We start from the raw sequence: 21,669 nt of genomic DNA on the forward strand, positions 1-21,669 counted from the left end.
CCCAAGCCTTTACAGTGTCAGAATATAAAAAAAAAAAAAAGAAAAAAGAAAAAGAAATTCAAAAAAGCTTCAAAATGTGGCCAGCACATGACCTATCCACTCCAGATCCCAAACAAAAATGAGAAGACTTCATATTTGGGATCGCCTCCCAGGAATTCTCCCTAAGCTGTGTCACAGCTGCTGAGCATCTGCTGCACATCCCCAAAGGCACCCGGTGCAGTGCCCAGGGGCTCTGCAACCCACAAGGGGCAGAACAGCAGGGGGTGAGGCAGGGAGCACCCACTGCAGTGTCCCTGCCAGGCTGTGTGTGTCACCCAGTGTCACTCAGCAGCATCGTGGTGCTGCATGTTGGAGGATCTCCAACCTTCCCCTTTGTTTTGCTGCCCGTTTCTGCTCAGGCCATCTTGACTCAGAGCACCGGACTGTGCTGCTCAAGGCATCCCTCATCCTAATTAATGCCCCACAGCACTGGCACCAGCCATGCTTCTAATTAACTTCCCTTATAAAGAGGCCTCTTTCTGTGAGCAGAAGTATTCCAGAACGGCCCCTGTGACCAAAGAGGCAGAGAAACCCTCACCATGTCAGCTATAGCTCTTCTTGTAGGGAAGCTGAGGCAGGAGCTATTCCCCCAGGGAAGGTGTGGGATAGGAGCACCCCACACCCTGACTCACTTTCTTGCAAGTTCATTTCTTGGCAGGAGCTGAGCTCTGGGTGCAGCCCCAGTTCCCAGGGCTGGCTCCAACATGCTGCTGCATCACACAAACCCTCCCTGCCAGCCCAGGTTTGTTCCTATCCTCTAAGTCTCACCGTGCCACCTCCCAACCCTCCATCTCCCCTTCTGTTTGCCCACAGTGAGCATCCTCCCCCAGCCATTCTGCAGCTCAGCCTATTTTCTCCTTCCAAACCCCACAGCAAGAGCCTGGAAGACCTCGAGCAGCCTGCTGGGAGCCTGATGTTCACCACAGAATCCCATTTTGTGCTTTTTAAAGGAACCTCCAATACAAGACCCAGCCTGGTTTGCTGCAGGTCCACCAGCAGCAATACCTGCACACCCTGCAGCAGCCAGCAGCCACATTTACTCAGTCAATATTTGCAGCCTTTGCCAAAGCTTTGAGAAGTTTCACTCATGCTGATGGGAGAGCTCACCCCCATTGGCGGACTCCCAGACAAGCAGTTCAGTTTTGGCATAATTTGGAATAAGGAGTGTTGCTAAGATTAGGTGTGCTGGGGCGTGAGCCTGGGGAGGGAGAGCAAACTGAGAGCTGACTTTAGGAAAAGGAGTGGTTTTAATGGCTGTGTCTGAGGGATTTGCATGCAGTTCAGCTGGGACCTGCCTGCCTTCACTTCCGCGTTTCACTCCTGTGATGAACCCGATGGTTTTCCTGCTCTGCTCCCAGCCAAAAGCTGCCCCTTACCACGGGACATCACTTGGTGAAGGCTTGGGGTGCTTTTCCCACTCCAGCATCATGCAGAGATGGCTCCAGCCAGGATAACTGGAGGAACCCAGACTGCAGTTTGGCACCCACATCCATGTGCACAGGGACCCAAACAGAGCTCGGTGTGCCTGGCAGCCCTGCCCTGCTTTGCCTCCAGCTTCAGGCTGAGCCCCAAGTGGGATAACGTCTTCCTGCAGAGGATGTGTGAGAAGGGATGCGCAGTGAGACACAGCCGTGAACACCTCCCATAAATAGCACAGTGTTTATGTGAATGCACCATCCCTGATTTGTTTTTCTCCCTGCAGAGCGAACGGATCTTTTAAAGCCATATAAGCTCTCCTTGCCCTGCTGTTGGCACAGACAAAGTGGCTGCAGCTGGCATAGCACTGCAGGCCCAATATGCTTGACCCCAACCCTGTGCCCACTGCTCAGTTGATGGTGGCACTGGGAATGGGATGTCACTGCTGATGTCCCCATCCCTGCCTTGGGGTGTGCAGGTTTGGATGGAGAAGGTGTCAAGGGACAGACTCAGGCAGTTGGACACCTCTCACTGCATAGAGCAGAGCAGGGGAGGGGACAAATCCAGTTCCACTCCTACCAGAGGAGAGAGAAAGGATGCGGAGGGGTTCCAGCAGGGCTGGGGAGTGTCCCCTTGTCCCAGCCCTGAGGTCACAGCTGCTCCCAGGTCTGTAGAGCTCAGATAAACCCAAACCATCCCAGGGAGATGTGCAGGTTGAGCCCTGGGGGTGCCTGGCTCCCACTTCAGGGTGTGGAAACCACCCATGGGTGCTGCATGCCCATAGTGGCCAGGGCTGAGGGCTTGGTTGCGGTGCATTGGGCTCACCAGAGTGAGCACCACTTCCCAGCCCAGGGCAGATATGTGGGGTCTGACCATTTTACCCCAAACTTCTCCCACGATCTTAACCAGCACCTGAACCAGCCCCAGCATGGGGAGACCGTTCCTCCACACACTTAGTCGCAGATAAGAATGAGCGCTCTCCTCTTCCCCAGCCGTCCCCGCTGTTCGGCATGGGATGCAGCACCGGCACCCACAGCGCTGCTCCGAGGGATCAGCCCCACCTCAGCCCGGCACTGATTTTTGGGAGGCCTCCCGAACCCGGGGGGCATCGCCGGTTCCACTCCTCCGGCGGGTCTCGGCCCGGGGCTGAGCACCGAGCGGCGGCTGCTCCGTGCCCGGTACCGGGTGCTCCGCGTTCGCTCCGTGCTCTCCTTCCTCTCAGCTCCAGACCCTACAACGGGGCTCTGAAGCCGGTTTTGGAGCTGAAAACGAAACGTGAAGCTTTTAGAGCCCTGGGTTGGCTGCGGAGCGAGCAACTCCAACCGGCACCGCCCGTTTCGCCCCCGCTCGGCTGCGCAGCCCCAAATCGGGTCGGTCGCTCTTTAAAGGGCCGCGGGAGCGCCGCACCATGTGATGCTCCGTCCTCGGCTGCGAGCTGTCTGCGGGAGCTGCGCGGTGCCGGGCACTGGGGCCGGGCGGATCTCTCCCGCAGCCGTCCCGCAGCCGTCCCGCAGCATGTCCCCCGCTCTGCCCGCCGGCTGAACGCTTCGCACTCGGGGACACCGTCAGCACAACCTCCTGGAGCCGGACAAGGTGAGGCGTCCTTCGGAGCTACGGACAGCAGAACGGCGGCTCACGACCCCCTCTTCCACCTCCCCTACTCCTGTCCCCCCTGCTCCCCCCAACCCGGTTCACCCCGCTCAGCTCCCCGCGGTTCGTTGCGATGGACGGACGCGCTGCGGGGGGACGGGGCAGGACGAGGTCCGGGGGGGGGGCAGGCACAGGCAGTGGGATATTTTTTTCCCACCCTCCCCCCCGCCCAGGTTCCGTCCCGGCTCCATCTCGGCTTGCAGCGCAGTTTGTGACCGCCTCCCTCTGCGTTTGCAGGTAACGGAGGGAGCGCAGAGGGGAGCGCAGCATCATGGCACAGTCCGTGTCGGCTTTCCAGGCTGCCTACATCTCTATTGAAGTGCTGATCGCTTTGGTGTCGGTGCCGGGGAATATCCTGGTCATCTGGGCTGTGAAGGTGAACCAGGCTCTGCGGGATGCCACTTTCTGCTTCATCGTCTCACTGGCGGTGGCTGATGTGGCTGTGGGGGCTCTGGTCATCCCTTTAGCCATCATCATCAATATCGGACCACAAACGGAGTTCTACAGCTGCCTCATGATGGCGTGTCCCGTCCTCATCCTCACTGAGAGCTCCATCCTGGCACTCCTGGCCATCGCTGTGGATCGGTACCTGCGGGTGAAGATCCCGGTCAGGTAGGACACTGTGCTGGGACAGGGTCTGGGGTGGGCACTGGGGGGGTTCAGAGGGAGCAGAGATGTCCCAAACTCTTTGAGAAGCTGCAACAGCAGCAGGAAGGTTTGTCTGCAGCAGGAATCGGGGAGGGCTGGGCCAGGGGAGTCCCACAGCCTCTGGTTGCTTTGCTCGGGGGGATCACTGTGCTCCACTCTGTATCTGGAAGGAGACAACAGCTTCAGCCCAGGTTTCCCATGGTGAAGGTGGAGGGCACTGAGGACCTCAGGGACCTGTGGGTAGGGATTGCACAGAGTAAAAACACAGCCCCACCACCACACATGGTTTCTCAGGCAGCTCCCCGTTGTGCAGTTTGTATTATTATTATTCTATTGCAAGCCCCATCCTCCATCCCTACAGCACTCCAGAGCCCTCCGTGCTCTCTCACTGCTTTTAGTGTCTTTTTGGTTCTTCTGCATCCTCTGTGTGCTGGGGACAGGTTCAGCTGTGGGAGGACTGCGGGTCTATACTTAGCAGCTCCGCTGAGCTCGTGTCTCTGCTTCTCCCATCAAATGCAGCCTCTCTCCTCCCTCACTCCCTCTGAGAATCAGTTGGGCTTTTGGGGGTGATTTTTGCCCCTCTACCCTGAGATCATTAAGGCAGGAGCCTTCTGTGCTGTGCGTAGTTTGCATGGGGTTTTTCTCATGCAAGGTGAACTTGGTCCATCCTGATCTGTGCACAGTGAGATTTTGCTCTGCCTGTTCAGACCTTCTTTTGTATTGAATAACTTTGCACTCAGTGTTGCCAGCCTTCCCACTCTGTTGTCCTACTCCATCCAAGACTTCCAGCATATGAGGCTCTGTGGCCACATCCCATAGATGGGACTGATAGGGGAAGCAGAACCAAGGGGGCTCTTTGGGGAAGGATATCCCTTGCCTGCATGCACTTTACAGAGGTGGCAGCAGCAAAAAGGAGGTTCTGTGCAGCCCTAACAGTGCAGTCACTGCTCCAGGGTGCCCTATAGCTCCTGTGTTTGGGATCTTTGATGGGATGCATGAGCGTTTTCATGCCCAAACCATGTGCTGGCTACCTGGGAGCTGAAGGCAATGGGACTATTGGCTGGGAGCAGTTGGCTGAAGGAGAGGCAAAGCCAGGAGCATCATTCAGATGGAGCAGAAGGTACCACGCCCCCCAAAGGGAGTTGCTCCAAACAGCTGGAAGCCACCTAAAATAGGCTCAGTGCCTTTGTGCTGGAGGAAAAGCTCCCATCTCCCCCTCATATCCTTCCTCCCCTCCCAGCAGCACCCCCGCATTCCATCTCCTCTCGCTGAGCGCAGCGGGGTCCCCCCAGCCCAAACCCCACTTCCCCCTCCCTGATGTGCTTAGGGAAGATGAAACAAGTTCAAAGAGAGGGGAAGGAGCCAGGCAGGAACTGGCCTCCGGCTTCCCCATGGCGGGATGCAGGATGCAGGAGGGACGGTGCCGGAGGGATGTTTTCATGGAGATGCAGTTCCTACAGCATAGGAACCACAGCCCCCTTGACCAGGGATGCTGAATGCTGGGACAAAGCCTGACCCCATCTTTGGGCTTCCTTAGGATTTCTCCCCCTTAGTCTGCTTTGAAATAGATGCTAGGAGAAGAAAACCAGGGGAAATCTGCTGGAAATCTTGTACATGAGGGATCCTCCCCTTCTTACCCAGCCCCTGACACTGGGTTGGTGGGTGCCCCCCAGCCCAGCCCACCACACCCCATGGCACCCCCAAGAGCAGCTCACCAGGCCAAGCTGCATTTCCCATTTCTGAAAGTTCTGAGTCCATGTATGATGCTGCAGACATGTGGAAATTAGATCAAACTGGGCTGGAAATTGCTCAGTAATGGGAGGCAGGAGCAGAGAGGGGAGGCTGAGACCCAGCATGGGTGAAGCAGGGTCTGTGGGTGGCTCTGGGGACAGTGCTGATACTCCGTGCTGTTCCAGCAATGCCCTAAGCCTTAGGAGATCTAACAGCACGGGAGCATCCCTCAGCCCTGGACCACAGATCCCATCAGTGATGAGGATTGCAGGTAACATCCTGGATGGAGGCAGCAATGCAACACTTTCTCAACTTGGCTCTACACTTTCTGGGCTCCTGCTGGGATTGCAGCGCTCTTTCCCCTTCTCTCTAGGCTTGCCAAGAGCCACAGGCCTGGGGCCAGCTGGGGTTGGGTCATGGGAAGGCTCATTGCCCTCAGCCAGCTGGGGCACAGGGCTGAGGTTCCCCCCACTGAGGATTCAGGGGGGGATTTTGCAGGATGGTGGGGGCATCTCACTGCAGAAGCGGCAAGGGGGTCACTGGGACAGCACCCTGCTTTGGCCTAAATTCTCGGGAACAGGAGAATAAAAGCACCTAAGGGGTATGGAAAGTATTTCCAGTGCTCCCAACAGCGAGTGTTGGGAAACCTCCATGGATATTTAGCCTCTGAAAGGCAGCAGCACAGACAGGATGGAGAAGGAGAGGTGTGGGATGCAGTTGGGATGTGTGGTGGCCCCAGTCCCCATAGCTCCTGGTCTATATAGTATATCCCCATGGAAAGAGGGAGGCACCAAACCTCAGAAGCAAGATTTGGGGCTGTCCAAAGGATTTTGATCCAGAACAAAAGGTTGAAATGAAGTGCATGCTGCATCAGAGGGCAATTTGTTACCGAGATGATGTGATCCACAGGGAAATGTCCCCAGGGAGGCAAGGGTGACTGGAGATGGCTCCCAGCAGCCTGGACAGCACAGTGAATGATGTGTGAGGGCAATGGTGAGTGATCCTGTCTGTCCAACCAAGTGAATAAACAAAGCCACGGCTTGTCTGAGGCTTATTTTTACATTTGTAGGACAGGTTTCAAAGCATTCAGGAGACTCAGTGAGAGCTCGGGGAGCTTTGGGGAGCTCACATTCACAGGAGCTCTTTGAGGCATCTTTCACCTCTGTTAGATGACAAAAAGATGCTGTCCAGCCTTACCAAGCAGGCTGCATTTCTAAGGAATCCTGTTTTCCTAAACTAGAGGAGTTTGGAGGACCAGCAGCTCCTCTTGCTCACAGCACTTTTGTTCTGCCCTTGCTGCCTTCCACTGGGTTTGTTTATAGGAGATGAGGGTGACCCACAGGGAGCAGATAGATGGGAACCAAAAGTGAAGAAGAACGGCCAGAGATCACAGCCTGGAAGGGTTTGCTGGAGAACTGAGGCTGTTTCCAAGCTGTATTTACCAGCAGTACTTGATCAGCTCAGCACATGGATGTTAAATCTCAGTGTTTCACATCATGCTCTGCTCAGAACCAGAAGCCTGATCCCAGTGCCACCAAAATGATCAGAGCCCTGGAAACAGGCAGGGATTTCCCATCGGGTTGTATCAGTCGTAGGTCCTGCAAACACCCGATGGAGCCACTTTTCAGCTTGACTCTGTGAGCAACGTTCAGCCAAGTGCATGTTAAGTCACAGACTGGGGCTCTTCCCTTGGTGATGGGATGTCTGGATTAGACTCTCTGGGAGCAAACAGCTGCTGCTGCAGCACCATGAGACGTCTGCTGGCAGCCAGAAAATCAGGTCACTGAAAAAGCTACAGCCGCTGCAGTGCTGGCTGGAGGGGAGCAAGCTGGGTTGGGAGCAGTGTTCCCATATCCTTGGCTTATGGGTTTGTGGGTATCCCCTCCCTGGGAGGTGGCAAAGGTCGAGGTGTGGGATGCTCCGTACTTGGCAGTGCAGAAGGAAGGAGGGAAATGCTCTGGATTTTTCTGAATTTAGGGGTTATTCCCCAAATTTTTGGACTAAGAAGGCAAGGGGAGATGTGTGGCTGTTGGAGTGCTGCTCCCTGTGTCCACACTCTGGGTCTCCATCTCATCCCAGCCTCCCAGCAGGGCCAGATACATCCCATGTGCTGGGTCAGCTGCCGGGAGATCATTCCCCCCTGACCCCATTTGCTGGAGCCAACATCTGTCCCCTGGGCAGAGCTTCCATCTGCCTGCTGGGAAATGAATGACAACCAGCTCCTGGCTGGTGTTTTCCTTCTATGCTCCAAAATCATGGTCTGGGAAGGTTTTCCTTGGGACTCTTTTTTTTTATGAATACTAATAATAATTGTGAGGTAAAGACACTGGTACTTGACAATACCTTACCAATAATTGTGTGCCTTAGAAGGGCTATAGTACACTTGCAGCTAGAGAAACTGAGAGACAGTGCAGTGCCAGGACTTGCTCAGTGCAGGAGTAGTGCAGTGAAATAGGGGATACCCATGGTCCTACTGGTCTGAAGAGTTTGAAGTCAGATACCAAAGGTTCATTCAAGAGTTTCCAAAGGTGCTGGGTTGGTGGAGGTGATGCCAATGCACACTGGGGTCTGATACTTTCCAAAGACCCCATAGAGGCAGTGAAAATAGTTGAACATGATACAGGAGGTTCTGCCAAAGCTGCTGATTCAGCCTGCCTGGTCCCTGCCAGCCCAGCCTGGCCCTGCAGGCAGTGTGTCAGGAGTGAGTCAGGAGCAGCTCACCCCAGTGTGTGCCATCAGTGCAGCCAGTTGGAGCTGGAGCCACCTCTGGGCACTTTGTTGGGTTGTTCTGAGTCTTCCTTCACCCTTGAGATGGAAGAAGTTGACTGCAGCAGTGAGAGGTATCGTTGTCACCCCGTCTTTATAGACAGGCCAGCTTGACTCTGATGACCAGAAAGGGATTTTGGCCACGAGTTTGGTGGAGACAACTGGAACAAAGCACACCAGCCTGATTTCAGTGCCTGGTTGACAGAGACCCACAGACCAGTGGCTAAAGTTTGCAACTATTGAGGCCAGAGCCATCCATCCCTTCTGTCCAGAACACCCCAAAGCAGATTGCATACAAACACAGGGGGCTATTGGGCATGGGGAAGGGTAATGAGGGGATGCAATACCCAATGTGTCTTGTATCCATGCTGAAATCAGCCTGGCAGTGGGAGAAAAACCCGTCCTGAGAGGTTATGGCCTTGGCATGGAGACAGGACTTAGGGAGAGCGATTGGAGATGGAGGGAGAAGTCAAAAAGTTGAAGCTGTGATGGGTCTGACATTCTGGTGTGGAAGAGGAGGTGGGAAGGTCTTTAAAGTACAGCAAAGACTGGGGGGAAAAAAGGAGGAGGAGGATGTGTGGAGGAGGTAACCTGGTGAAATGACCTGGGAGATGAGTTTCTTTGTGACACACACAGGAGTCATTTCAGACTGGAACGAAACCAATGGGCTGGAAGAAAACCTCTGATTGGAAGAAGGTCAAGGGAAAACCTGCAGGATCCTGCCCAAGGGGTGCAAGGGAAGACCAGACAGGGAGCAGGGGGTGGTGGTGCCTGCAGAAAGTGGGATATGGAGCATGGAGGAGATGCAAGGGAGAGACATCAGCCAGGTGGGATGGAGGTGGCTTGAGGGGCTTAACCCCTTGGGGATAACACCACCCTCAGTGCCTGAATGGAGAATTTCCTGCCCAGAAAAGTCAGAAACCAGCTGTCCCTGGGGCTGGCTGAGCTCCTGGCAGGGAGATGCCATTGCTGGCAGCATGGATGCCCAGCTGTTGGAATAGACATGCGGCTCTCACGTGGCATGGCCAGCCACAAGAAAGAGCAATTGATGATCTCCAAGATGTGCACAAAACAGCCCCAGTGCCAGCAAGGAACCCTGCAGAATAGCAATAAGCTCATCAGCTCCTGCTGCACCAGCACCCAGCCCTGCTCAGCCTGCCCAGGCACGTAGTTAGCTGCCTTCCCGACAGTCAGGTCTGGGGGTTAAAGAGACGTCACTGATGTGAAATAATCCCACGAGATGGTCTCCTCCTCAGTTGCTTGTGGGTTTAAAAACATACGGTTGATAGGGTGAGAACTGAGGAGGAAAGGGACATTTTTGGTGATGCATGGCAGAGCAGCATCAGGTGCTGGGAGGTGGTGTTTGGGTTTGTCTTTTGCTGCACAGAGCCCAGTGGGACCCAGCAGTTCTTCTGTGCCCTGCCCTTTCCGTTGCTGCTTTTTCCATCCCTTCCCACCCCATCCCATCCCTGCCTCATTCCTGCCTGGGCTTTGCCCCCAGTGCCAAGTTGGGTGTTGCTTCCAGAACTTCTGGTTGGTTTGGCTGGAATTTTGTTCTTAATTAAAAACTACTCCCAGAAAGGAAGGGGATTTGCCCCCAAGCCTCCTCCTTTTGCCTTCCTCACCTGCCTCATTCTTTGCTGCCCCTGAGACTGCACAAGGTGCCCACGGGCAAAGCACCTGGGTACCAGTGATGCCTGGGCAGGGACACAGCAGCAGGGAGGTGACATCCCCTGGTCCACCACCCTGGTGACACTCATAGAAGGAGGGCTGTGCTGAGCACAGTGGGGCACCACCTTCCCTAGGCCGTTCCTATCCTTTCACCCTGGGGTGTTTTTTCTTGGCCACTTTCAAAGGAGAGAAGTGCCAGCTCCTGGCACCAGGGATGCGTTCTCATTCAGCTCAGTTCATCTTGCTTTGCTTGGCACAGCAGAGCCCCCCTCTGCAACTCAGTTTCCCCATCTGCTCACACAGGGAACAGTGCTACAAACTCTCCGAAAGCACCAAGAAACGCTGCCTCAGACACAGCCATAATTAGCACAGGCTCTCAGATTGTGTTATTCCTCTTTCTTCTTTGCACTGGTATCAACACTCCTTGAATTAAACCCTGTGATGCGAAGCTACGACGCATTTATTTCAGCTCGAGTGGGTCTGTTTGCTTGTGACACTGCACAGCCCAGAGCTGATGGCGCAGCCTGCATCCAGATGGACAAGCACCGCCGTGCAGAACCTGGATGAACTGAATGGAGATCAGCACCCACTCCTGTGATGCTCACAGCATGGGCAATACAGATGCTCTGTGCCCACAGAGCCATCCCCTGCCCTGACTGCAGCCACAGCAAAACATCTCCATCTCCAGCAGTGTGGAGACCCTCTTGTATGTCCCTTGTGCCCCAAGAAAGGGGATGGTGGGGCTCTTGGAGTCTCCATGGGGACCGGTGTGGTCCTCATGCATGGGGAGGACTGGCTGCTGCCTGGCCAATGAGTCCTCCTTGTCCATGCCCTGCTGCAACCAGGCTACATCTGCCCATTGCTCCCGGCCTGGATTTAATTGCCATGGTAATTAGGGAGATGCATAGGGTGTAATTTATTGCTGCAGCTCCTTCTCTCGGGTCTCAGCTCTTTCTCTGCCATCTTGACGCAAACACCAGTCTGGTTCCTTCCAGTCTGCAAGGTCAATCAGTTTCATTCCAAGGGAATAAATCATCATTTAAACCTGAGGGAGGAAACAGGAATTAAATAATAAACTTCAGGTTTGCTTTGCAGTTGCACTTATTTGTTTTCTTGGTGAAAGATCAATTCTCTGCGGTGAGGGAACATTTGATTGCAGTGCTAACTGGAGCCTTCACTTCCAATTTGGCGCTGCATTTGGCTGACTGAGATATATAGGTCTGCACTGGACAGGTTCATCCGTACGTAAATAACTTTATGACTAAACACAGACATATTCTGTTCCCCTGATGGTGCAGAGTTGAGTAAACACGGGTTTTGCCCATGATTTGTGGCCAGTTGTGGTTGGGCTGAAGGTGGAAGTGCAAAATGGCATCTCCAAAGGCAGGTTTCATTCATTGAAAGCACATAATAGGCAGCTCGTTAGCAAAAGAAGAAATTAATCTGCCTGCTTTCTGTATTTGAAATCGAACTTTAAAGCAGGGAAAAGCTGCCCTGTGCAGAAGATGCTAGACGGGTTGTTTTGGGTTACTGTGTCCTCTGAGGTTGAGGAGCAGTAGATCTCATCAGCTCTCCTAATTCTCATTTAGAGGTTGGGTGGGGAAAACAACCTCCCCTGTCTGCTGAGCCTCCAGCCAATGTTTCAGCCTTGGAGGTATCAGTCTTGGAACTGGATGAAGTGCGTGAAGGGAAATGTTCCCTCTGCAGCCACAGATTGTGCCACGAAGATCCCAAACAGCAATAACAAATTGTAGCCTGAGAAACCAGAGTGGGGTTGTTAACTACAAAGCAGGAGTCGGGTCAGCAAGCAGAATTGCAGAACCAAGAAATTAAAAGAGAGCCGATACCAATCTCCTGTTCCATCTGTAATTTAGGATATCTCGTCTTCTGAAGTGTCCTTCTGCAGCTGAGAGATAAAGACCCACCTCGGCTTTGCCTCACAGCTGGACTAATGCCTCCCCCCAAGGAGATGCTATCACAGCTTTCCTGCCTCCTGCTCACCCTGCCCCATGCAGATGAACCAACAGAACATCTTGAGACCCCTCTTATACCTATATCTTATATCCCCGTCCTGCTGCTTCCTTTTAATAGCTCTTGGTATTTTTCAGCCTCTCCCACTTGGATGCCAATGTACCCTTTGGTTTAGTAGCGTTGGCAGTGGGTGATGCTGTGGGTCGGGGTTTGAGCTGGAGAGGCTCTGGGAGCCCAATCACACCAAACATTCTGTATTTCCCATCTGATTTCACCCTTTCCCAGAGCCCACATTTGACAGAACTGCCACTTTTAATGGGTTCTGGAGCTGTCTTATTTCTTCTTTCCCCCCCTTCCTCTCTCTCCCTTCTTCACAGTCCTCATTTCAAAGGAGCTCTTTAGGATCAAGCAAAAAATTATGCATGCAAAGAACAACACAAGTGCAATCCAAACCTTCAATTGAAAAGCCACTGCTTTTATCTTGGATTTACACTGAAAAGAGCCAAAGCTGCCTTTTATCCCTTCTTTCCTGTGTTACATGAATGCCCCAACTCTTCTATGAATCACAAAATCATTAAGGTTAGAAAAGACCACTAAGATCACCAAGTCCAACCACCCACCCATGCCCACCACAGCCTACAAAGAACAGAGATGCAGAGATCAGCTCCAAGCTCCAGGCTGGGTAATGAGCACCCACAATGCCACAGCAGGGGCAGAGTTGGTGCATGAAAGCCTTCGTGGTGGCTGGATCCATGGGGCAATGGTGTGGCATGGTGAAGGTGAGGACCTGGGGTCCTGTCCCCATGTAAGGAGCACTGACTGCATGCTGTGGGTCTGGGGCAGCTCCTCCTGTGATGTTCTTGTCTTCTGTTGGAGATGCAGCTCTCCATGTGTGATGGGGTCCCAGACCTCTTCCCCTCTCCAAAAAGACACGTTGAGTATCTCTTTTTGACAACAAAATTGTTCAGATGTTAAAAGCACTCAATGACTTTACTGCATGTGGGTAAAGCTGAAAGCAAGTCCATTGTGCCCATCACACTGTGCCTTGTCTGACAGAACCATCCCTTCTAATTCAACCCTTTCTCCTAGGGATTGGGCTGTTCCTCTGTGCCCTGTTTCTTGATAAAACAAAAGATTTTCAACTTCTCTCTTTCAAAAAACACTTCTCATACTTTGCATTGCAGAGGAACACTAAAATAATTCTGCTGCTTGGAAGTAACAGCCAAAAGACAAGAACATCGCATATTTTTCTTTCCCCCAGTTCTGGGATCCTGCAGCTCATCTCATGGTTTTGGAGCTGTTGCCAACAGTGTTAAATCATTTCCCTCCCATTTATCTTTGGGTCCTGGAAGGTGAAGCCAGTGATCAAGGGAAAACCAGGAGGGCCACAACCACACAAGGGTCCTGGCCATGGCTTTGGGTGGTCTTGTGGCATCAGGATCCAACCACAGGCTGTAAACCAAACCCAGTTTGATAGCCAGATTAACTCTATGTGCACAAAGGATTTGCATTTGCTGCATGGATGGAAGATGCTGTTGCAAGTTGGGAGAGAAACTGCTATTCTCATCACACTGCAGCAGGTGACACATGTTCATTTGCCTTCCCCGGACAACAGCACCATCTCCCCATGCCTAGCATGAACAAGTTGCATGAGATCCCCATGCTTTACATCTTCCTCTCGTGATCTCCAACCTGCAGTGGTTTTGCTTCCCCCTGCAGCTTCTCATCCCAACATGAATCATCTGCATCAACCCATGGTAGAGGCACCACAGAGGTTTCTTGTATCCTTCCTCTGGGCTGAGCGCAGCTGGCAAGGGATCTTCAAGAACCCCTGTAGTTACTGGAAGCCTGTGGTTTGTTCCCAAGACGGGCTGTGATTCATTTCCAGAGCCCAGGGAGTTCAGTGGCACAGACATCCCGAGCAAAGCAGAAACCAGCCAGCAGCTCCACTGGGACCAGCAACACGGGGCTGAGACTGCTTGGCAATGAACTCATCCGGGGCAGCGTGATGATGTGGCTGCTCCTAGCATCACAAAGATACAGTGACACAAGTCATTCTGGATCAGGTGGTGAAGGTTGAGCTCAGTCTGTTAGCTGGAACCTGAAAAGTGGCAGGTTTAGACCCAAAGGCCACACAGTCAGTGTGTGCTTGGGGTTCTGGAACATTAACCCCCAGCAGCTTCACAGTGCAGCCCTGCTGGAGATGCCAAGCTCAAGGTGGGATGATGCTCAGTGGATTGCTTCCAATGGGGCTGATGGCATCAGGATGAGTGAAAATCCCTGATGTACCCTCAGGTTATCAGTCTCCTCCCTTTGAAGTATTTGGAGGAGCAGGCAGTCATTGAGACCTCTATTTAGCCACCAACTTTGGCTAATGTTGGTTGACATCCATCCCTCCCAAGGCCACCATTCACCCCCAGCTGTCACCAACCTTCACTTCTTCCCAAGTGGAAAACCAGAACTGATGCCATCAGGAGAGCAATAGGCTGAAATGACCCCTCTGCCCACGAGGTGTCTTCTCACGTCACCTCTACTGTGTCATTGCCACCTGTCACCTCCATCCCAGCTGTGAGAACTGCAGGGATGACTCAGGAGGGTGTGAAACACCTTTATGGTGGGAAGGAGAGCCATCGCCCAGCAGCTCCAGCCATATCTGCAGACAAGGTGGGCTCTGCTGTTGGCTTGCTGCAGAGTTGGGATGGGTGTTGGGAACATGAAGGGCTGAGAGGTGGGTGTGTGACCCCAAAGAGCCACTAAACTCCCATCCATCACAAAGGAGGGATGTGAACAGATGGGAGAACACGATGCGTGTCCAGCCCTGAGCTGAGGTAGCTCCCTGAAGGACCTGCAGGCTGCTTTGCGTTTCTCAGCTTCATGTTTCTGAGCCTCACATCTCTGAGCAGCTTCAAACATCAAAATCTTCCCACCCAGAGGCCTCCAGGACACTGAGATCTGAAGCAGATACAGAAGGGGAAAAGGAGCAGAAACCAAACTCCCCTGAGGTCAAGGAGGTTTTATCTAGAGATTTTCAATTAGATCAGGACATGCTCTGCCTGCTCTCCTGTGCTGTGCTCAGAGTGCAGATGATCTTCATGTCAGCTTGGTCTCCTTCTCTCCTACCACATTGGCTCCAGCTTCATTTTGTTAGTGATGGTCTGCCTTCATTAGTGAATTAATTCCCCAGGAACTGCTCTGCAGTGAGCCCTACCAGAGGGAGGACCAGCATCTCAGTGCTGGCTGGACAACTGCACATGTTTTATGGACAAAAGAATGTTGAGAAATACTTAGAACAAAAAAAAAAAACAAAAAAAAAACATATGCTATAAAGCAGGTCTGGAATCACTGAAGGTTTTTCAATCAAGTCAAGAGAATATGATCCCCGAGTGCTGTGTGTGGATCAAGCTGTGAGTTGCAGATCTCTGGCTGTGTCAAGATGTGGTAGAAGGTGAATTGAATCTGGAAACAACAAAGAAATGGAAGAGCTGGCAGGTAACACCCTCAGGGTGAGGTCCAGGGGGGGCACTCCACAGTTTCCTAAGGGAGGGGGACCCCAGCATCTCTCCCAATACATCATACCTGGCTTTAGGAGCCCCACTCCTTTCCCCAGGCCTTGGCAGGGTGTCCAGGAGGGTTTGGGATGATGCTCATGGGGAAAGTGACAGCACAGAGCCCTTCAGGAAAGGATGAGAAGTGGAAAACTGACTGTTATGGTCAAGCTCGAAACCCTACAGATGAAGGAAACAAACCCAAATGATGTGATGACGGAGGTGACTATTATCTTGGATGGTTTTGTGGCAGCTGTTAATAAAAATAATAGCAGCAATAAATTTGTAATGATGGTAGCAATCAATCCAATGACAACAATCCTAATATAATTATTTATTAATTGTGAGCCATTATCAGCACTTCCTAGTGCTTCTGCCTCCCAGACCCATCCCAAATTCTCTCTCTATCTCATTAATATAAAATGAGACAAATGAGAAAGATGTTTTCTTGATGGGGTGATCGAAGTAGAGACATGGGAGCAGCAAAGACTCTTTTCTGTCCACCCCCACCAAACACTCTGTGCCATGGGGTCGAGCAATAGGCAGGATCTTGCATTTCAGTAGGGTTTGCAGCCTTCAAAGCAGCAGAGCCCCATGGCCAGACCCTGTGGGATGTACAAAGGAGGAACTTGGAGTCTTGTTGTGGTTTTATCATTCCTTGTGTGGGGCTGGTGGGGGGGGGGGGCACCTCATGCCTTAGGGATGGATGTCACTGTGCTGGGGTTGTGGCTGGAAGGAACAAAGTCAACAAAAGCCCCAGTTCCAAAACTTGCTGGTTTTTGTGAGTTTGCTGGTTTGGGTTTTAATCCCAGCTCTTGTGACCACTATGACATTGGCACATGTGGAAGGGGATAAACCAGAGAGGTTTTGCTTTCAATAGTCAGGGTTATGCAGTGAGGAGCAACAAATGTGAGGCATGGCACAGAGATGGATGTGCAGCAATGAGCAGGAAGGGATGTGCATTAAGGAGGGCTGAGTGTACAGCAAGGATGGATTGTGCAATGAGAAGGTTGGAAGGGTGTGCATAGAAAAGGGATGGATGTGCATTAAGGACAGATGGATGTACAGTGGGTTTGGATGGATGTGCAGTGAGAGAAGGAAGGAGGGCTGTGCTCTGATGGGGGGAAGCAGCCGTCAGCATGTGGGGTGGTTGCTCTGCTGTGTGTGTTACACCCTCTGCATCAAACAGACTCGTGCACGACCTTTGCAGCTGTCCTGATAGCCATCTGCAGCAGCACAGCCTGTTCTGGAGCAGTGTGGGGCTGGGACTGTTGGTGCCGGCCCCCAGCAACCGTTCTCCATCCCCTCCTCTGTGGCTACAGGCATGAAACCCGTGTCCTCTGCTCCAGCCCATGGCTAAAAATGGGGTCTCAATGCTCCCTCTGTCCCCTGTGCTTCCCAAATCCAGGTGATGGAAGGGAAGAATGCCTTGTGCTCCATGCCTTGGTGCCTGGAGCAGCTGCAGGGTGGGGAGCACTCCAACTGCATTAAAAATAGCAGAAAACCCTCTAAATCCCCCAGATTTTGAGCTTTCCTGGGCCTGTCACACACACACACACACACACACACACACTCCCATGCCCATCCCACAGATCTGACTTTCTCCCATCACCCTCAGGCTCCCTGGTGCCCCACGTCTCCCTGCCCCATGGCTTTCTCAGGGTCTCCTGCCCTCTCTCCTCCCATCAAGGAATAAATCACCCTCTGGATCTCAGAGGAAACTGCAGCCTGCCTTGCCACCTCCTTCTCATGGGATCTGCCTGGAAATGGTTTCCCAGACCAGAGGGGGCTCATTCAGGAAAGCCATCAGTCATGGGCAGCTGTGGACCTTCTGAGCTCCTGAGGATGGATGTTCCCCCTCTATCCTCCACCCCTCCATGTTCCTGTCCTGCCCCTGAGATGGGTCTGGAGAAGGGACCTTTGAGGGGGAAGGAGTGGGTTTGAGTTCTTGGCAGGGAGACAAGCAGCAGGGAGCTCATAGCAGCAAGGAGGGTCCCTGTGTTTCCCAGCCACCTCCATGTCCAAATTAACACTGGCACCACAGCAAAACCGAGCAGACAGCCAGAAAAATATCCCACATTCAGTCCTCTTTAGTGGAAGGCAGTAACACTTGGGCTGTGAATCTGCTGGCCTCCAAGGAGATGCTTTCATCTGAGGGCCAGGGGGAAAAATCAACCTAGCAGACTTGGTTCCCGCTTGGAGAGCTCTGGGGAGCCAGGACCGTGTTGGTGGGGAGGACACAGAGCCCAGCCAGCCTCCTCCATCCATCCCTTGGCACCAGCCTGTTAGGAGAAAAGGTTTTGTCAATGAAGAGGGTACATTACAAAATGTAACAAGCTGTGCCCAGAGGACCATTAGCACCACTGGATGCTTCCTCCACCCAGCAGTCTCTGGGGAAGTTTTTGTCAGCGATTTCCTCCCCAGCTCAGGGGGAATTGGCTGAGGCTGGGTCCCAGCAGGGCCAGAGTAGGGAGACAGTGTGTGGTTACTAATGCACCTCCTGGCTTCTCACCAATGCCAAAAGCTTTGGGAGAAGGTGATGGGAGTCACTGTCCCTGGAGGTGTTCAGAACAGTGGAGATGTGGCACTGATGGACATGGGCACAGTGGGGATGGGTTGGGGTTGAACTGGGTGATCTTGGAGGTCTTTTTCAACCTTAATGATTCTATGGAGTGAGCAGCATAATGGGCATCTCAGAACAGGCACTACCACTTGAGGTGCAAATGTCTGAACCCCCAGGCAAAACCTCCAACTCAGGTCTCATTTTCCCTGTGGTTATTGTCTCTTGCACAGGTACAAGAGCGTGGTGACACCCCGGCGAGCAGCAGTGGCCATCGCTTGCTGTTGGATCGTCTCCTTTCTGGTAGGACTCACCCCCATGTTTGGTTGGAATAACCTGAACAAGATGCTGGGGACTCGGGATCTGAACGCCAGCCACTCAGAGTTTGTCATCAAGTGCCAGTTTGAGACGGTCATCAGCATGGAGTACATGGTGTACTTCAACTTCTTCGTCTGGGTCCTGCCGCCCCTGCTGTTGATGCTGTTCATCTACCTGGAAGTCTTCAATCTCATCCGCAAGCAGCTCAACAAGAAGGTCTCCTCCAGCTCCAACGACCCCCAGAAGTATTATGGGAAGGAGCTGAAGATCGCTAAGTCCCTCGCTCTGGTTCTCTTTCTCTTTGCGCTCAGCTGGCTCCCTCTGCACATCCTCAACTGCATCACCTTATTCTGCCCATCCTGCAAGACACCTCACATCCTCACATACACTGCCATCTTCCTCACCCATGGCAACTCAGCCATGAATCCAATCGTCTATGCCTTCAGGATCAAGAAGTTCCGGACAGCCTTCCTGCAGATCTGGAACCAGTATTTCTGCTGCAAAACCAACAAAAACAGCAGCAGCACCACAGCAGAGATGGTCAATTAGGAGCTGAGAGATCAAGAAAGGGGGAATGAGGACCCAGGAGGGCTGAGTTGGCCATTCCTCATACAACCTGAACAGCCCAGCCCCTGAGCTGCCCCGGGGGGTTATTTATTCACAAGCATCGTACTGTTTTGATATTGTAGCCTGCACTGTTCCTTTCTTTTTATTTTATTTTTTATATATTTTTTGTTGTTGTTATCGTTCTTGTTTTATTATTTTTAAGTGTTGCCAAGTATTTAAGGAGATGTTGTACAGATAAAGATGCGGTTTATCTTAATGCAAATAAAGTAAAATGGTAATAAACACCCAGGAGGTCCTTCACCGCTGATGGGTTCCAGTGGCTCCTTGGAGCTGGTTGTGGTTTTGGGCACCCCTCACTCTGCCCACCACTCTCAGCCCTTTGTGCAAGGCAGGATCACATCTCTCCCATAGAATCATAAAGGTTGGAGAAGACCACTGCCATCCCTCCCGCCTCTGTTTGTCTCATTTCTCTCCAACATTGCTCCCTATTCCCTCCCCACATGGTCAGACTCTTTCAACCCAAGTTGTGTAGGGAATGCAGACACCTCCATCACCCAGGGGAGCAGAGGAGCCTGCACCCATCTGGGGTGAGTGGGGTCACCGTGTCAGGGCTGACACTGCCATGTGTCCATCCCAGGTTTGGTCATGGGCAGGGGGTTTTGCTGGTCCCGTTGGTGGTGGGGGTGGATGGGGATGAGCTGTCCTCCCCACCCGGCTCTGCAGTCCATACAGCAGCACTGCCAGACTCAGCTCTGTGACAGGATTTCTTCCAGTGGTAGGAAGACTTAATTAGAGTTAATTAGAATTCCTTTCTTATCAGCATCCCTTATACATTGGACTCCCTTTGGAAGCACGTTTCCTATGGCTCTTTCCCAGCCCTGGGAGGGTTGTGCCCCCCCAGACGTCACCCATAGCAAAATGACTGCAGTGAGTTCCCGCAGGGGCTGGGAGGAAAAGGGCATGGACAGATGAGATTTATAGGTGACTCTTTAGCTGGCTATGGAGCACAACCACACGCACGTGGGTCCACCATTGACCCACCCCTGCACACAGCCTTGTTCTGGTAGAGAGCTATAGCAACATAACATTTTTCTGAGAGGAAGAGGAGGACAGTAAGGGAGTGTGGGAGAAAGGATGGGAAGGGATGAACGGCTCTATCCCATGCGTTTTTCTGGGGTCTCAATACATCCAGGCTGGCTGTGAGCCCTGCAGGCTCAGACCATAGCAGGTAAATTGGGTAAAGAACAGAAGAGAGAACCAGATCCTTGCCTTGGGTCTCAGCTCTGTGAGGAGCCCCAACTGCCCCCATCCTCCTCCAGGCTGTGAAACCCCAAATCCCTTAGGAGAAGTGCCCAGGGATGCTGCAGCCACAGGGCAATGCAGACAGGACCCCCAGCCCCCTGCCCACAGCCCCTTTACTGCAGCTTGGCTGCAGATTAGGGCTGCTGTTTATTGAGTACAGGTCAGATTCCCACTTGTGTCATATTTCTGCAAGAGATTGCTTTCCTGGAAATGATGCCTTTGCCTGATCCCTGCTAAGGTGCCCAGAAACCCAACAACTGGGATGTTCATAAATTAAAAGGCACTTGCATGATTGCTTTCAGTAAAAAAAATATATCCAGCAGATTTTTCCACTTGTGTGCCCTCTGGACCTTTCCCAGGAGAGCTCACTATGATTGGATGCTGTTACCCTCCCTGGTTCCCTGGGGGGTTACAAACACACTCATTGCCCTGTAGGGCTGTAGTAAGAGTCAGAAAAGGGGCACAGTGTGCAGCACTGCACCAGCTGAGTGATGCCTCTTTAACAGGGCTCCAGCCCCTCTGCTAACACAGCCTGTTCCCAGCACCTTTCACCTGTCAGTGCTACAACCTGAGATGACGACACTGTGAGAGGGCAGAACATCCACATCAGTGCCCAATGCCCTGTGTGACTGCTTGGCCACTGCCCAGATAGCTGGACCACAACCTGCACCCCAGTGGCATCACTCGCCCCAGCCACCTCCATGAGCCAGCCTGACCCTTGGCTGGGATAAAAATTAATCCGACGATGCCCTCTGATGGTTGAAAGTGTAGTATGGTGTGAGGAGTGCCATGATGAACCCCCAGGCTTCTATCTGGGCACTGGGGGACCTCAGATGGGAACAGAGCAGGGTCCCCACTGCAGGGCTGATGAAGCAGGGCTGGCTGCTTTAGCCATAGGTTTGCAGTGCCGTGGCTCACCAGGGTGTCATTCTGTGGGTCTGGCCCCGTGCCCCCTCCTTGCCCCATGTGCCTGTTTCATCAGCCCCAGAGGACTGTGCTGATGGCAGAGTGCTCTGTGCTGCTGACCCCTGCTTAGCAGCACATTTGCTCACCCTGATGGATCTGTCTGGGTTCTCTGTTAATTACCAACATCTGACCTGAGCTGTCTCACAGATGGAAGTAATGAGGCTGCCTTCCTGCACATGAACTACGCATAGCTAATGGGCTGATTCCTCCTCTATATGATGCATGGGCAAAGCCTGCCTGTGTTTTGGTGAGAGGGTAATGGTGTGTGGCTGAATCATGGCAGCTCTGACGAGGATGAAGAAATCGCACTTGGATGAAGATATGTCAACATGACTGTGTTGTGATGTTACTATTTCTCTTTCTCATTCTTCAGCAGGTAACCCTTCCTCTTCCTCCTTTGCGGTTTGGTTCTGTTTTACCATCTTCATGATTTATAAAGCTGGTATTTCCCTTCCAAACTCAAAAGCTGCCTCCCCCACCCATGGGTGTGTGGACTGCTATAACATCCCTACAGCTCCC

General features: G+C 52.6%; 1 protein-coding gene across 1 annotated transcript; it reads left to right on the plus strand.

The window, feature by feature from the left end:
• Nucleotides 1-2,514: 2,514 nt before the first annotated feature.
• On the plus strand, nucleotides 2,515-19,166 carry ADORA1 (adenosine A1 receptor). Its single transcript, XM_015885088.2, has 3 exons — nucleotides 2,515-3,048; nucleotides 3,343-3,717; nucleotides 18,231-19,166. Exons 2-3 carry the CDS (start codon nucleotides 3,377-3,379, stop codon nucleotides 18,862-18,864), a joined length of 975 nt encoding a protein of 324 aa, XP_015740574.1. The 5' UTR covers nucleotides 2,515-3,048; nucleotides 3,343-3,376; the 3' UTR covers nucleotides 18,865-19,166.
• Nucleotides 19,167-21,669: the final 2,503 nt, after the last annotated feature.

The sequence above is a fragment of the Coturnix japonica genome, chromosome 38 (genome assembly GCF_054131305.1).
Source record: "Coturnix japonica strain WE chromosome 38, WE-NBRP24, whole genome shotgun sequence".
NCBI lineage: Eukaryota > Metazoa > Chordata > Aves > Galliformes > Phasianidae > Coturnix > Coturnix japonica.